This window comes from Beta vulgaris, chromosome 7 (assembly GCF_026745355.1).
Source record: "Beta vulgaris subsp. vulgaris cultivar EL10 chromosome 7, EL10.2, whole genome shotgun sequence".
Taxonomy (NCBI): Eukaryota; Viridiplantae; Streptophyta; class Magnoliopsida; order Caryophyllales; family Amaranthaceae; genus Beta; species Beta vulgaris.
In genome coordinates, this window is record NC_079208.1 from 36,549,471 (window position 1) to 36,567,388 (window position 17,918).

The 17,918-nt window shown below is 34.5% G+C and overlaps 1 protein-coding gene and 2 long non-coding RNA genes across 7 annotated transcripts; 1 reads left to right on the forward strand and 2 right to left on the reverse strand.

Annotated features, from left to right (window-relative positions):
* Positions 1-224: 224 nt before the first annotated feature.
* On the reverse strand, positions 225-6,037 carry LOC104899415 (uncharacterized). Of its 4 annotated transcripts, none has more exons than XM_010686601.3 (3): positions 5,464-5,601; positions 818-2,564; positions 225-579 (listed from the first exon to the last, which is right to left on the reverse strand). In XM_010686601.3, the coding sequence occupies exons 2-3, from the start codon at positions 1,350-1,352 to the stop codon at positions 551-553; spliced, it is 564 nt and encodes a 187-aa protein (XP_010684903.1). In that variant the 5' UTR covers positions 1,353-2,564; positions 5,464-5,601; the 3' UTR covers positions 225-550. The 4 variants fall into 4 exon arrangements, 3 of the variants coding, with proteins under 3 accessions (XP_010684903.1, XP_057252165.1, XP_057252164.1); XM_057396182.1 differs by having other exon boundaries at positions 818-3,568; positions 5,464-5,599; XM_057396181.1 differs by having other exon boundaries at positions 818-3,675; positions 5,464-5,599.
* LOC109134598 (uncharacterized) lies at positions 5,992-9,067 on the forward strand. 2 transcript variants are annotated; one of them, XR_007276235.2, is made up of 3 exons: positions 5,992-6,116; positions 7,911-8,017; positions 8,126-9,067. It is a non-coding gene; the product is annotated as an uncharacterized LOC109134598 (long non-coding RNA). The 2 variants fall into 2 exon arrangements; XR_008970205.1 differs by lacking the exon at positions 5,992-6,116 and adding an exon at positions 7,462-7,528.
* A 4,360-nt stretch (positions 9,068-13,427) lies between these two features.
* LOC130589587 (uncharacterized) lies at positions 13,428-16,436 on the reverse strand. The gene is made up of 2 exons (XR_008967130.1): positions 16,227-16,436; positions 13,428-14,007 (listed from the first exon to the last, which is right to left on the reverse strand). It is a non-coding gene; the product is annotated as an uncharacterized LOC130589587 (long non-coding RNA).
* Positions 16,437-17,918: the final 1,482 nt, after the last annotated feature.

Genomic DNA, 17,918 nt, shown 5'->3' on the forward strand with positions numbered 1-17,918 from the left:
TATTAATGTGTGTGGACAAGAAAGGTGAAAAGACATTTCATTTACCTCACAAAATTTTCCGAATTGACCATTATATACTCCCTCCCATTATCACATTGGACATTTTTTATTGGACGATCAAATTGAGTTTGAACTTGAGCCTTAAAAGCTAAGAATCTGGCATAAACATCGGATTTTCGAGCTAAAGGAAAAGTCCATAAATAATTTGTGAAATCATCCAAAAATAAAACATAATAGAGATGTCCCATTGAATTCAAAATAGGAGAGGTCCACAAATCGTTATGAATAATATCAAATGCTAACAGAGTTTCGGAATTAAAAATAGCAAAAAGGCAACTTAATGTGTTTACTTAGAACGCGAGAATGAAAAATAGTAGTAGAACTAGGACTATTACATTCAATGCATTTATTGCGCTTAAGAATATTCAAAATAGAAGCACCTGGGTGACCCAAACGATCATGCCAAAGGGTGGAAGACAAATCAGCAAAAGTTGATGGAGAATGAATGGTATTGGTGAAGTTGCATAATGGATAAAGATCACCCCGACTATCACATCTCATGGTCCCCATCTGGAAATCCTTCATAGAAAACCCATATGGAACAAATTCAACACTAACAGAATTATTGGTAGTAAACTTACGAACTAAGACTAAGTTTATAATGAGTTTAGGAGCATGAAAGACATTTTTTAAACATAATGGAGGATGGGGGCGCACAAAGTAGCATGACCATAACCACGAATTGGAATTGAATGACCATTACCAACAATAATACCATTATTATGAGTGCTCAAATTAAAATAAGACGAGAGATTACCATTGGTGGACGTCAAATGTGAAGTTGCGCCGGTATCCATGTACCAAGTGGGGTCGGGTGGGTTCAACGTCATAGTATGAAGAGAATTCTCAACATCAATGTGCACACTAGCTTGAGAAACTGACCCAGTAGCAGTAAATGCTTGAGGAGGCTTGGAGCCCAAAATCCCATTAGAAGCCATCACCCTATTCGGGCTAGAAGTGGGGTGAGCCCATTGTGAATTAGGAAAAGGGCAAGGAGGAGGAGCCCATTGTGGCATCCAACCCCACTGCCAAGGGTAAGGAGAATTTTTCCAAGGCTGCTGTACCAGAGCTTGTTGTGCGTCACCGGACCCGCGACCTCCACCACGTCGGTTACCACCGCCGGTGCCAGAACCACAACCACCATCACCGTTGTTCTTTTTCCCGCCATTCTTGTTTTTATGATGGTGCTTGTTGCTATTTTGATGAGATTGTCCGTGATTTCCAGAGAGGGACGATTCATCAAAGTCGTGATTCGAAGAAGCCACTATAGCAGTTGGCGCTTCGTCATTCATTTCAGCCAGCGCTTTTTTTTCAAGACACAAACTTGAGCGAGCCTCTGAGAAGGAAGGAAGAGGTTTACTTTGGCAGAGTAGAGTGCCCACTTTCTTTAGGCATCGGTGAGGCCAGCCACTAACTGTAGAATAAGGCAGTTGTCTATCATGGGAGCGCCGAGGCTCTTTAGTTGATCAGACAAGGTTTTTAATCGTTGGCAATAAGAAGAAGTCGAAGGATAGTCTTGTATTTTGACATGAGAAAAATCATGTTCAAGGGCAGCCACCTAAGAGTTTTTATTGTCTTGGAAAAGATCTCGAAGCCAATCCCAAGCCTCCTTTGCCGAGTGATCTTCAGCAATAATGGTGTGTAGCAAATCGGTGGAGATGGTAGCATACACCCATTGGAGCACCGTTGCATCTAACGTGGACCACATCTCTTTTTCTCCATCAGTGGAAGGAGCCTTTTCCTTTCCAATAGGTAAGATGTGCGAGTGAACACGGTGGGATCGTGCATGAAGCTTAAATAATTCGGCACAAGCCGAATAATGATCTATTTCCATCTCAAGAACGAAAGGGATATTGTTCTTGATATTTGAGACATCCAAAGCAGGGTGGAACTTCGGGTCTGCCATGGACGAAAGCTTCGGATCAATGAAGACGATAGAGTAGTAGGGTAGCGGAAGAGGAAGAGAAACCCTAATTATTACAGCCTTGATTCTCCTGACCAACTTACAGAGGATTAGGCACAACGAAAGAGACTCTAGTCGAGATAACCCGAACTATTACCATCACACTCACCAAACTACTCCGGAGAGTGTGGAACTCAATTCCCAATTCTATTCAAATTGATTAACTATTACAACAGCGCTCTGATTCTCAGACTTTATTCGCATAAATTTATACAGAAAATCCGGCAGAGTTTCCTTTGAAATAGGACAACGCTAAAGCAAGAAATAAGATGAACCTGTCACAATTTCAATTTATAAAATATTTCAAAATCTCAAAGCTCATCAACCTTAACGCTTTCGCGGAGCAACAACCAACAGAGAATCAGGAGCACTAACGACACATAAGTAGAAAGAATTAAAACGAAGGATTGATAACTAACTATTACAAGTTAAGTGTCCTCACTTTAGTATCTTCGTATAACATTACAATTATTCTTCCAAAACATAACAGCTTCAACTCCGAAAAAATTACTCACGGCTTCAACCTGAAACATTTAGGATACTGCAACCCACCAAGTAACAGGCCACAGACATGACAAAACGACGTACACACATCAGCAAAGCTAAGTACTAAACTCGTAAATAAGCTTAACACATGCTTTGGTGGCTTTTACTTGAAAACGACTCTCAACAATCCATATAACTTCAACAATCATATCTATCATAGCATGCTTAGCAGCAATATTCTTGTTGAACATACATATTACATTTCCTTTACCACATTTCATAATACATCATAAATCACATAGTAACAAACACACTAAGGTGACTCCAAACAGTGACATGTTTCATATATTCTCATTTGATCAACCTTTCAACTTACCACAATTCTATAGTAGGAATTTGAGGTCCCCAACTTTGATATAAACAATATTCTTTATTTTCTTTAGTCAACTTCTTAACGGAAATTCAAACTAAAGCTTTCATACTCTATCAATCACTTTCTTATATTTTATAAACAACCTCTTATCAGGCAATAAATATCACAACAACTTTCACTATATCGATTCCTTATCGGGAATCCACATAACAAGATACGATTCCTTATCGAAAATCCAACATTAGTATCACTTACCATGATATGTCTCCTTATCAGGAAACCAATATCGAGATTCGTATTCACATATTGAATAAACATTCATTACTTACCTGATATGATTCCTTATCGGGAATCCAATATCATAACAACTTTCATACTTTGAGAGAATAATCTTTTTAACCACGGAGATAGAGCAGGCGGCTGAGGAGAAAAAGCTTACACTCCGACAGTGGGGGTCGTCACCCAACCATTCACTTTAATTACTTTTGGCCAATAACTGCGACTAGTCCAGATTACATTTTTCCGTTGCTTTCATCAGCCATCCACAGGTTTCACATTACCTGATATATCGTCCGATTATCGCCCCACAGAGCAATGGGCAGGTTTCCTTGTGGGGCCCTCAAGGGGAACTGTTCGTGTCACCTCATCCGTTGACTCATATGAGGCTACTTTCCCCTTTTAGATTCCTTTCGATTATCGTTCATAACTCAATCAGATCATTCATATAACTCATCCAATAATTTAGTATTCTTAATAATGATTTTTAAATACGAACCAAACCAAGTGATTTCCCCTGTAGATAACCATAATCATTTAACATATAACTCTTATAAATACGTATTTCGAATCGATGCATACATGGCTTTCAATTTCAATTCCAATCATTAAGCTTGTGAGCCACAACTGGTAGTAAAGTAGTCAAAAAAATATCCACACCAATATCACTAGGTCTCTCGGTTAGGATTAACTAATGAGAGTTATTAAGCCAATTCCACACAACACCTGCCTTTACATATAGATAGTTCATACTATTTCTCTTTTCATAATTATCAATCTATATTCATCTCGATAATAATATCAGTTATCAAATCTCAACAACAATCACAATATATATGTCTCTCTCTTAGAGTTAACTAAGGAGAGTTAATGAACCACTTACACCAAACTCATATTCTTGCATACATATAAATAACTGCTACTCTCTTACACTTCATGATTATCAATCCACATTTAGCCTAACAACAATACTAATAGTAAACCGCATAAACTAACAAGCGAGAGTAAACCGAACTCTATAACTTAACGTTCGTTATCCGAAGATTACTCCAAGATAACTAAATATAGTTCATAGGTTGTAATCTAATTCATAATCAGGTAAACTGACTCCGATACTCTTCACAATATTTACCATGATCAGTTAATCATTTTAGAACTCTTTTCATCTCCAACCAACTCACATTATTTATTTAAAAGTCAATCAAATTGGATCTACGGGTTGACCTTAATAACTTCACTCTTACTCATCTGACAAAGAAGTAGCTAATACTATACTTTAGAACATTCAGCAAAACAAAAGTAGTTTACTAGACTACTAGATTTACTTAGTAAGTATTACTAAAGGAAATAAACATCTAAATTCCCTTTTAGTAACTCTAAATAGGTGTTCTAACTATTATATTAATCCATTTATAAGGTATTTTCCCATCACATTAATTCGGATATGTCTACATATAAACTTCCCTAATGGACTTATGAGTTACAAAACTATTCAAGATTAACTCCATAGTAAGTTTTGACTACTACTATATTTGACGATATAAAATACTATACAAGATTAGCAACTTTCTACCAACATTAGGACCAAAAAAACTTAGGTTGTCTCTTACTAACTCATAGCATTCCAATTCCTTAATTACCAAATAATAACAATTATTCATCTAACTCAACTAAATAAGATTAATTTGATTACTTCTTATTAAAAAAGAACTCACGAAAGACTTATTAAAACCTCTTCAATAGTGGTAAACTAGCCTAACATGTTCGATTCCAATAATGGTCTCACCAATAAGAATGGAAACAACAAACTAACTTTGCTCACAAATGAAACTATTTAAACTAGATGCTTATTCTCCATCATACTGAAAATAAGGTTCTATTACAACCATTCTTTAATAACGAATATAATCTCAATCCTTTAATCAAATTACTTAATTCTAAATTAATAACTAAATGATAATGTTATAAATCGATCCAATACATATCCACAATAATATCAACAACATCATCAAGTATACCCATATATAACCAGAATTATGCTAACTTAATACTATCAATTAAATCTGAAGTAAAAAATAAGGTTGAATATCAAATTTCAACACATCAACCACGAGGAATGTTTGAATCACTAATTCCAAATATACTTATAAACACCAATTGAAATTCGTATTTCTCTACAAACATAAATCAAATTAAGACTAATTGAAACTTATACAATGCAATGAACATCATGGTAACACATTCAATTCATAAAAAAGTCAATTAATTTGCTAAAGGAAAGAGGGAGGGAGACTTAGTTTAGTACCTCTGCTCACAAAAGAAGCGAAGAACAGAGCCAAGAACACAGAGAGGTTGAGGAGGTTTTCGAAGCTTCAGTGCATAGTGCACAGCAGTGGAGCTGCGGCAACTTCAAACTTACGACAACAACCACCACAAAAAACACTCGCAGCACCACCGACAACACAACAACACCGCACACACCACCACGACGAGAAGGCGAGAATACACGACAAGGGACTAGCGCAACATCAGCAACAAACGCGACAACACTAGTGGTGCACAACAAATGCGACGAGGAGAGAGTAGATGGCGGCAGACGACGAAGCTCCGGCAAGACAAGGCAACAAAACAACACAACGCATCAACACAATAAAGGATAGAGAAAAACAAGACAGTAGTAACATCACCAGCCACGCGAATAGAGGGAAAGGAAAACTCTAGCGAGCAAGGGCTGACGAGCAGTTGCGCGACGACGGCGGCATAAGTCCGTCGATCTGTATGTCGGTGGAGCACCGAGCAGGGCACGAGAGAGGGAGAGAAAATATTCGGGTTTGGGGTTTTGGGTGAAATGGGTTTTCACGGGGATAGAGAAAGGAAGTGAGATTGGATTTCTTTGGGTTTGGGTTTTCATTAACCGACAAGGGAAAGAAACGGATCCAACTTTGATTTCCTAATCGGGTAAATACTACTTCCTCTGTTTCTTTTCACTTGCAACAGTTTGACTTTCACGCTTGCCAATGTATAATTTCAACCATCAATAAGTTTAATTACCGATAAATAAAAATTATAAAAAGTATATATCACTACTACAAATTTGGGCAAAGTGACCATCCATAAGAGACTACTTTGATGATATAAGTGATTATTTAGCAAAAAACACCTAATTTTTTAGACAAGAGGTCTCTTATATTATGATAAAAAGACCTCATTTTTAAACATGTGGTCTTTTTGCACATTCTTAAAATCACAAATATTAAAGAAACCACTTATTTTTGTTAAGTGGTTATTTTAATTTTATATCTTTTTAGAGAAAATATGAATTTTCAAAATATATATTAGCGGGTATGGTGATGAATTTTAAATTGAAAAGGAAAAAAAGCGCCTAAATTTTTTAAACAAGGAAGTAAAAAAATAAACTTATTCCAATTCTAAAAAAACCCTAATTAAAAGAATACTTTATTTCTTCCTTAGTAATCACAATTTACATCTCGTTCTTCTCCCTAGAGCAGCGCTAGCACAGCAGAACCTCTAAATTTTGCAACCCACCCCAAATTCCTTTGCCAACTAGCGTCGCTAGTACTCGAAATTCGCCGGCCAATATTCCTCACCGGTCTACTCGTCATCGCCAGCCATTTATCCCGTCGGTATACTCTGTTCCATTACCACCCCACCACCACCGCATTATCGCCGGTGTCGTGAGCATTTCTAGGTTCTTTTTCGTTTAGATTGAAATTTTAATGTTTGTCCATTTTATTTGATGTTTAATTCTTGATTTCAGTATGTGAAAATATAGTAAATATTGCATATAATATGATTAAGGGTTTTTAAATGATTGTATTATTTTGCTAAAGTTTTCATCTTTAGATAACATGAACTTTTATTAAAGTTCTCTTCTTATGAACCCTAATCACTAATTAGGCTTTAATGAAAGGGATATGTGATATTTTGGCATAAAGAAGTGAATTTGGTTACTTTTGAAGATGGGGTTTAGGTTTAATTAGTATTACTGAAAACCAAATACTTAGTTTTTTTCTGTTCCATTTACAAGAAAGATACAAGGGGCATTATTGATGCTTCCTTTTGAATACATATATGAGGCTTTACGAATCACGATAAATACTATCATAAGGGTTGTCGTTGAGTAAGAGGGTTTGTTGTTGCCTGAAAACTTGTGAAATCTTATTGAGTGCCACTGTTGTTAAAAATCTTTCCGAACTTAGAAATTGACGTTAAGCTCTGTGTGTGAGACAGTGAGATCAGATTTGGTAATTATGAGAGTTTCTTCTTGGATAAGCGTAAATGGATCAATTGTTGCTGCATTCATGTCTAGTTTCTTTCTCGGAGTCTATGCCGGTGTTGTTGTTCATCAGGTATGTTCACAACTTCACATTACTTGGGCGGAAGAGATTTTTGTGTCTTCTCTCTCAACATATCAGTTATGTTACTGAGAGTCTTCATTTTATCTCAAGTACCTCGATTGGATCCTTGACACTCCGACATGGGTATTTCATTTTGGGCCAGATCATGAAAGTAACTGGTAAAATAGCATAGTCAAGACACTTGGATACCTTCCCGTATCTGGCTTGAGTACCCAAGTTTGACATAGCATATTAGTGATTGAATATCACAGAATGACAGAATAATATACCAACATATGTGAGGATATGGTAACCATATGTAACTAAGATAATAAGTTGACACGTTCTTTTTTAAATTCTATGAGACGATGTTAAAGTGTTTAAATGGTCACAGGAACACTCTTTGAGGATGGGACTTGCATATATTATAGCTGTTGTCTCCCCATTTGACGAGTATGCTAATGATCTACTTTATTTGGAGCCAGGATCACGCCTTCCCAGGTATCTTACAGAATTGAAATGTCGAAAACCTATTGATGAAAACACAATCTTCTTCTTACAATATCACTTTACACTTAAAGCTTTCATGACTTGTAACCAATTGGACAGCCAGGCCAAGATATCGAAGGAATGCCAACTCTTCTCTGGATAGCATACAGAGGAAAACCTCACATGAAAGTGAGAAGGCTGATTTGACAAATCAAAGATGACCAAAGATGACCTTATGTTCTTTTGTTTCATGTCTGCGTATTAGTGTGGAAACCTGCCCGTAACATTTTTACATGCTGCAAATATGACTTCCTTGCTACCTTCCACCCTAGGATGTTCAGGGAACTACAATGCATACTTTGTTCATGATACTAAACATGATGAAGTCTTGCAGGCTTACTGCTTTGGAAGAATTGATCTTTTTTCCTTCTCTAGAAAATTATATCTACATATCCTGGTAGTGGGGATGTTGACACATCCACTGTGGTGAAGGATGACGAGGATGGCTGCATTTGTGGAGCTTCAGGTTGTTTATTTAATATTGCTAACTTGTAAATTTTGTGATGTGATGGAACAACTTCTGCTAAGCTTACATATCCATTCACATTATATTTTTGGATAGGTTTTAAAGCTGGTGTAACTTGTGTAAACATTTTCCATGAGTAGTGTGCTCTTCCCATGCTTCTGTGCGTACAAATGCAGTTGTATGTTCTAATGAAAAGAAATTTTAGTGTTTCTGCTTTTTACATAACCCCTCTGTAATTTTTACAATTCCTGTTATTGATATAGTCGAAGTAAGAAAAAATCGACCTTAATTGGTGATTTATATATGAGGCAATATGGAACCTATGGGTGAAATGAAGGGCATAAGGCAATGTTTTATATTTACCATACCCTGCTAGCACTCGAGTCAGATTTTCAGTCATTCTTCTATACGGTGTCAACCTATTGCGCAACTACTTTTTGTTGTATCTCTTTTGAAAAAATACAGTGGGAAGCTTAGATGGGCCAACGCAGAAAGGGGTACTACGAGGCAAATTGAGGAAATTAAAGGAGCATATAGCTGTATAGGGGGTGATTAAGGGGATGAGATTATGAGATAATGGTGGTACAAGGATGAAGGGAGGGATAGGGGAACCATTAACCCTTTTTTTTGGACACCTAGGGTAGATGTTATCGTCAGATAGAGCTCAACTGTTTTACTCTAGAATCACTATACCTTGAAGATCTTTCATTTATTTTTGTAGCGTAACATTTTCCCTGAAATTGGGTTTAGCATTTACTGCTATTATATCTAAATAACAGTTGATCTCCTTATGTGTTATAATTTTTAACTCAGGTTGACAGCATAATACCTGGCTCACTTCCTTCATCTGTAACAAGGCCTGTAATTCTTGTGGTTCGCAGAGCTGATGGAGATGAAGTGGTATGAAAGATCTCTGAATGTGTTTAGCATATAGTGTTGAAGACCCTGAACTGTATGAGTAACATGAGGGATATTTGGCAGGTGACGGCTGCAGGGACTAATATAGTTGGTGTGATATTTCTGCAAGAGTTACCACACTTATCCCATCTTAGTGTCCGAGCTCGACAAGTGAGTTTTGCTATATTTTTGTTCATCTTCTATTTCATAGTAGATGTTTGAGTTTGGTAGTAATAATACAAATATTAATTCACAGGAGAAGGTTACCGTTGTGAGCTGTGAAGATGATGATTCAGCTTCTTATATTGAGAAACTTGAGAAATATTACCCAGCCTGTAATCCGCTTCAAATCTGTGTCAAAAACATGGAATTTGTGCACATGAATTGGAAGAAACGGGCCTAGGCGTTCTATTTTTTTATATATAACTTAGTTGAATTTTTGGAATCTTCTAACATTATATTGATATGTATGTGATTTTTTTGTGAATGATATTGAATGAATGAAAAGGTATTATAATTTTAAAGTCATTTGAATTATCTCAATACAAGTATCTAGATCTTCTATATGTAAATTACTTGTAGATCATGAAAGACACGCATGGAGCAGGTAAAACGGATTGGGAAGCCACATTATAATATTGAAATATTGCCGTTTTTTTTTTAAAAAAAAAAGGTTAAAGAGACCACCTTTTCCTTTCAGGTGGTTTTTTCGGGAATGATTAAAAAAACCACCTACATATTAAAAATGATTTCTTTGTAAGATAAAAAAGACCACCTATCTGTAAAATGTGGCACCTTATCCTTCTTCTTTTCTCCCTATTTAAATTCATAAATAACCACTTATTTTAAGGAGGTGGCCTCTTCTATCAGATTAAGAAACCACCTGCAATAAGTGGTTATTTATCCTGAGAGACCTGTGAGCTGAAGACCACCTCTCATGTGGTCTCTCAATGAGATTTTAGGGGGTCTCTTTAGGCTTTTTTGTAGTAGTGTATCCGAAAAATATACATTCAGACGAATCTAACAAGATCCCACATGAATATGTTTTTCCTTAACTATAAATCACCAAACATAAACTAAGTAGAGTTGGTGAATAGTGTAAAAGTCAAACCGTTGCAAGTAAAAAGAAACGGAGGAAGTATTTAATAAATTATATTTAGACCCAAAAATAGATATAATAATAATAACTTCATAAAATTACAAAAATAAATATATTACAAACACCACAATAAAATTCATACTTCACAACTCAAATAAAATATGAATTTCCAAAATATAATTACTTTAATAATTATCATTAGCTTTTAAATAAAAGCTCTTAAAAATAGGGCTATTACATAGTACCACCCTTATTTAAAGTTTCATCCTCGAAATTTGTAAACAATTATTTAAAGAAAACCGAAATCTCAAGCTCCAAAGACATGAATGACCAGCCTCCATTCTACCATCATCTTTTGTATCTTTACTTCAACTTGATTCGCGAAATCAAGAAGCAAAGAAAATCTCTACTTCGACTTGACTCGCGAAATCAAGGAGCAAAGAACTAAAGAGGTAAACTTGTTGGTATTGGATTTCAATCATCTCATTTGTAGAGATCTCGTTTGAAATTCATTTAATGAAATTTAATGAAGCAAATCAAGTAAGTTTTCTCGAAATACACACTTTTAAGTAAATAATATCAGAGACAATAAAGTCATAACAAGATAACATTGTACACATTAGCAAATATACACACTTTTAAGTAAATAATATCAGAGACAATAAAGTCATAACAAGATAACATTGTACACATTAGCAAATATACACACAAGTAACACCTATTCATATGAATGGATCCATATAGCACAGGCATAAGTGCAAACACTCATACGGCTTGATTCATTTATACCTAACTCTTTAGTCAATCCATTAAACCTATTTTTCAACCCTTACACTATAATATGGAGATCACAGTGTATCCCAAAACTACTCAAGCTCTGATACCACTTGTAACAGCCCGGATTCTCCTGAAAAGCTTTCAGAGGATTAGGCACAGCGAAAGAGACTCTAGTCGAGATAACCCGAACTATTACCATCACACTCACCGAACTACTTCGGAGAGTGTAGAACTCAATTCCCAATTATATTCAAATTGATTAACTATTACAACAACGCTCTGATTCTCAGACTTTATTCTCATAAATTTCTACAAAAAATCCGGCAGAGTTTCCTTTGAAAATAGGACAACGCAAAAGCGAGAAATAAGATGAACCTGTTACAATTTCAATCTATAAAATATTTCCAAATCCCAAAGCTCATCAACCTCAACGCTTTCGCGGAGCAACAACCACTAGAGAATTAGGAGCACTAACGAATCTTAAGTATAAAGAATTAAAACGGAGGATTGATAACTAACTATTACAAGTTAAGCGTCCTCACTTTGGTATCTCCGTATAACATTACAATTATTCTTCCAAAACATAACAACTTCAACTTCAGAAAGATTACTCACGGCTTCAACTTGAAACATTTAGGATACTGCCACCCACCAAGTGACAGGCCACAAAATTGATAAAACGACATACACACATCAGCAAAGCTGAGTACTAAAGCCGTAAATAAGCTTAACACATGCTTTGGTGGCTTTTACTTGAAAACAACTCTCAACAATCAATATAAGTTCAATAATCATATATATCATAGCATACTTAGCAGCAATATTCTTGTTGAACATACATATGACAATTCCTTTACCATATTTCATAATACATCATAAATCACATAGTAACAAACACACTAAGGTGACTGCCAACAATGACATGTTTCATATATTCTCATTTCATCAACCTTTCAACTTACCACGATTCCATAGTAGGAATTTGAGGTCACCAACTTTGATATAAATAATATTCTTCATTTCCTTTAGTCAATTTCTTAACAAAAATTCAAACTAAAGCTTCCATACTCTATCAATCACTTTCTTATATTTTATAAACAACCTCTTATCAAGCAATGAATATCATAACAACTTTCACTATAACGATTCCTTATCGGGAATCCACATAACAAGATAAGATTCCTTATCGAAAATCCAACATTAGTATCACTTACCATGATATGTCTCCTTATCAGGAAACTAATATCGATATTCATATTCATATACTGAATAAACATTGATTACTTACCTGATATGATTCCTTATCGGGAATGAATAAACATTGATTACTTACCTGATATGATTCCTTATCGGGAATCCAATATTGAAACAACTTTCATACTTTAAGATAACAATCTTTTTAACTAGGGGGAAAGAGAACGCGGCAGAGGAGACAAAGCTTACACTCTGTGGTCGTCACCCAACCATTCACTTTACTTTTGGCCAATAACCGCGACTATTCCGGAGTACATTTTTCCACTGATTTCATCAGCCATCCACAGGTTTCACATTACATGATATATCGCCCCATAGAGCTATGGACAGATTTCCCTATGGGGCCCCTTAATAGCGATTTTAAACAAGTTATAAAACTCTATTCTTGCAAGTGTACAAGACTTAGTAGTAAGTGATAAATAATAGGGTATCGTATCCACAGGGAACGTGTAGATTAATATTAATCTAATGTCTACTAAATTAATCCTAAATATAAATATAATGAATTGTTTGTGAACTAATTAAACTAATCTGAAATATATAGTAAACAAAATAAACTTGACAATAACAAAAGTGAATCGGAGAACAGTTGATAATATGAAATCTAGGACAGTCGAATCCACCACTAATAATATGACTAATAGATTAATAGGAATGAGAATTAATAGGTTTATCAAGTACCCTAAACTACAAGCCGGAATACTCATAAAAATTGTATTGCGATTAATTAGGTGACATAATTTATCTAACTAAAGCATAAACTATTCAACTTTTCAACCACAATTATTCAAACACCATTGCATAACATCACCCTTTGAACTACAAGAACAAAGTGTGTAAATCTAATAACAATATAAATTAATAAATCATTCTACAAGAACAACTACCAATCTATGTTGCAAACAATGATAAACCCAATAATAATCTTAATAGTTATGCAATCATAAACCAAAATCAATTCTCAAACACAATTAAACTATCAATTCATATTATAAGGGTTTCATCTAAGCCCTAGAATTAAGAAATTAGCTACTCATAATTGAAGAGAACATCACCCAATTATAAGCAGCCATGGTCGAAAAATCAGATTGCACCCTTCTTTGTGCTCTGCCTTCGTCGAACTACTCCCCCCCGTTGGTCTCCTCCTTCCTGCCTTTTTATTGATGTTGTGCTCTATAACTCAACCCCTTCCAAACCCTCTGATGCGTTCCTCTCAGCCCACCAAAAACAAAAATCCATCAACTCCCTTTTCTTCTTTGTTGTAGTGTGGATTTTGAATGCAAGCCCAAATTCTTATTTTTTCACCTTGTTGCTGCGTGGGATTTGGTCCAAAAAAAAGGGTTTTCTTTGTTCTCTTACTTCTTTTTCCTTATTTACATTAATGGGTTTATTCCATTAATTCACCAAAGGCCAATTTCCTTTTATTTGACTTCCGAAACGATTATGTACCTGCCAACATTCGATAACTTATTACTAGTATAAAAATATAATATAGGTAAAAGTAATATATAATCATAAAAGCACAATTACTATATAATCTATGAAAACAACTAAAACCCACAACTTATTGTTTATAATACTAATAAAGAGCTAGCAAGAAGGAATAATAAAGTTATAATATATAAAAATTTGCACTTATCACCCCCAAGGTTCACAATCCATGGGGAAATGTTCGTGTCACCTCATCCGTCGACTCAGATGAGGCTACTTTCCCCTTTTAGATTCCTTTCGATTATCGTTCACAACTCAATCAGGTCATTCTTATAACTCATCCAAGAATTTAGTAATTCTTAAGAATGATTTTTGAATACGAACCAAACCAAGTGATTTTCCTCGTAGATAACGACCATAATCATTTAATATATGACTCTTATAAATACGTATTTCAAATCGATGCATACATGGCTTTCAATTTCAATTCCAATCATTAACTTTGTGAGCCACAACTGGTAGTAAGTAGTCCATAAAATATCCACACCAATATCACTAGGTCTCTCAGTTAGAATTAACTAACAAGAGTTATTAAGCCAATTCCACACAACACCTGCCTTTACATATAGATAGTCCATACTATTTCTCTTTTCATACTTATCAATCTATATTCATCTCGTTAATAATATCAGTTATCAAATCCCAACAACAATCACAATATATACTTCTCTCTCTTAGAGTTAACTAAGGAGAGTTAATGAATCACTTACACCAAACTCATACTCTTGCATACATATAAATAACTTATACTCTCTTACACTTCATGATTATCAATCCACATTTAGCCTAACAACAATACTAATAGTGGTTATGAAATAACCACAAAACACACAATAGGTTTCTTAACCAGAATAAACTAACAAGCGAGAGTTAATCGAACTCTATAACTTACCGCTTATTATCCGAAGATTACTCCAAGGTAACTAAATATAGTTCATATTATATCATTGGTTAGAATCTAATTCATAGTCAGGTAAACTAACTCTGATACTCTTCACAGTATTAACCATGATTAGTTAATCATTTTAGAACTATTTCCATCTCCAAACAACTCACATTCTTTATTTAAAAGCCAATCAAATTGGATCCGTGGGTTCACCTTAATAACTTCGCTCTTAGTCATCTGACAAAGAAGAAGTTAATACTATACTTTAGAACATTCAGAAAATTAAAAGTACTTTACTAAACTTTTAGAATTACTTAGTAAGTAGTACTAAAGGATATAAACATCTTAATTCCTTTTTAGTAACTCTAAATAGGTTTTCTAACTATTATATTAATCCATTTATAAGGTATTTTCCCATCACATTAACTCGGATATACATATAAACTTCACAAATGGACTTATGAGTTACAAAACTATTCAAGATTAACTCAACTGTAAGCTTCGACTACTATTATATTTTGACGATATAAAATACTATACAAGATTAGCAACTTTCTACCAACCTTAGGACCAAAGAAACTTAGGTTGTCACTTACTAACTCATAGCATTCCAATTCCTTAATTACCAAATAATAACAATCATTCATCTAACTCAATTAAATAAGATTAATTCGATTACTTCGTATTAAATAAGAACTCACCAAAGACTTATTAAAACCTCTTCAATACTGGTAAACTACCCTAACATGTTCGATTCCAACAACAGTCTCACCAATAAGAATGGAAACAATAAACTAACTTCGCTCACAAATGAAACTATTTAAACTAGATGCTTATTCTCCATTATACTGAAAATATGGGTATATTACAACCATTCTTTAATAACGAATATAATCTCAATCCTTTAATCAAATTACTGAATTCTAAAATAATAACTAAATGATAATGTTATAAATCGATCCAATACATATCCACAACAATATCAACAACATCATCAAGTATACCAATATATAACCAGAATTATGCTAAGTTAATACTATCAATTAAACATGAATTAAACAATAAGGTTGAATATCAAATTTCAACATATCAACCAAGAGGAATGTTTGAATCACTAATTCCAAATATACTTATAAACACCAATTGAAATTCGTATTTCTCTGCAAACATAAATCAAATTGAAACTAATTGAAACTTATACAATGCAATGAACATCATAATAACACATTCAATTCATAACAAAGTCAATTAAATTGCTAAAGGAAATAGGGAGGGGGACTTAGTTTAGTACCTCTACTCACAAGAGCAGCGAAGAACAGAGCCAAGAACATAGAGGGGTTGAGGAGGGGCTGACGAGCTATTGCGCGACGACGGCAGCATAAATCCGGCAATATATTCGTCGGTGGAGCACCGAGCAGGACACGAGAAAGAGAGAGAAAACATTGGGGTTTGGGGTTTTGGGTGAAATGGGTTTTCACGGGGAAGGAGAAAAGAAATGAGATCGAATTTCTTTGGGTTTGGGTTTTCATTAACCGACAAGGGAAAGAATTGACTCCATTAACAAATTATACTTAGAACCCAAAATAGATATCATAATAATAAATTCATAAAATTACAAAAATAAATATATTACAAACACCATAATAAAATTCATACTTCACAACTCAAATAAAATAGGAATTTTTGAAACATAATTAACTTAATAATTATGATTAGTTTTTAATAAACGCTCTTAAAAATAAGGCTATTACACTAATATCTGATACCATAAAAGAATGTAATTGCTTGATTATTCTCATTACCTCAGTAGGTTGATATACAAAGAATACAATGTAAGATTAGGCTACAAAATTGGAACTAATTTTACTAACCTAATATAGAAGATTATACAATATTTTATAACTAAATATCTACATAATCTATCAAATTCAAATCTTAGGTCCATTTAGGCGCAGTTCATTCCCTAGGTCTATTTTGCGTTATATCTAACCCTAGTCAGTTTTAAGACTATAAAGGCCAGTCTTAGGACTATAAAATTCTCCTAGATTCAGTTTGCATTATACGTAAACCCTAGTGACTCTCCGTACTATAAAAGTCAGTCACAGGACTATAAAATTTCCCTAGGTCTAGTTTGCATTATATGTAAACCCTAGTTAGTCTTAGTACTATAAAATTTCCCTAGATCTAGTTTGCATTATATGTGAACCCTAGTCAGTCTTCGTCCTATAAATGTCAGTCTTACTACTTTAAAATTTTCCTAGGTCTAGTTTGCATTATATGTAAACTCTAGTCAGTCTTCGAACTATAAGAGTCTGTCTTAATACTATAAAATTTTCCTAGGTTTAGTTTGCATTATATGTGAACCTAGTTAGTCTTAAGACTATAAAATTTCACTAGGTCTAGTTTGCATTATATGTAAAGCCTAGTCAGTCTTCGAACTATAAAAGTCAGTCTTAGGACTATAGAATTTCCTTAGGTCTAGTTTGCATTATATGTAAAACCTCAATCTCCGCACAATAAAAGTAAGTCTTAACACTATTAAATTTTTTTGGGTCTAGTTTGCATTATATGTGAACCCTAGTCAGTCTTAGGACTATAAAATTTCCCTAGTTCTAGTTTCCATCATATGTAAACCCTAGTTAGTCTTCGGACTATAAAAGTCAGTCTTAGGACTATAAAATTTCCCTAGGTCTAGTTTGCATTATATGTAAACCCTAGTCAGTCTTCGGACTATAAAAGTCAGTATTCGAACTATAAAATTTACCTAGGTCTAGTTTGCATTATATGTAAACCCTAGTATGCTTATTGTAAGTGCAAAGTCTAGTACTCAACAAAGTCAAATCGTTAAGTCTGCTTGCATAGTCCAGTCAACTCCAGCCCATGTCTGCACATGCATTTAGTTAAGCCCATATCTCAATCATGGTCAAGCTCATACTAGTCCAAAATCATACCCATCTTTATCATCTCCCATTTTCATCTCCAA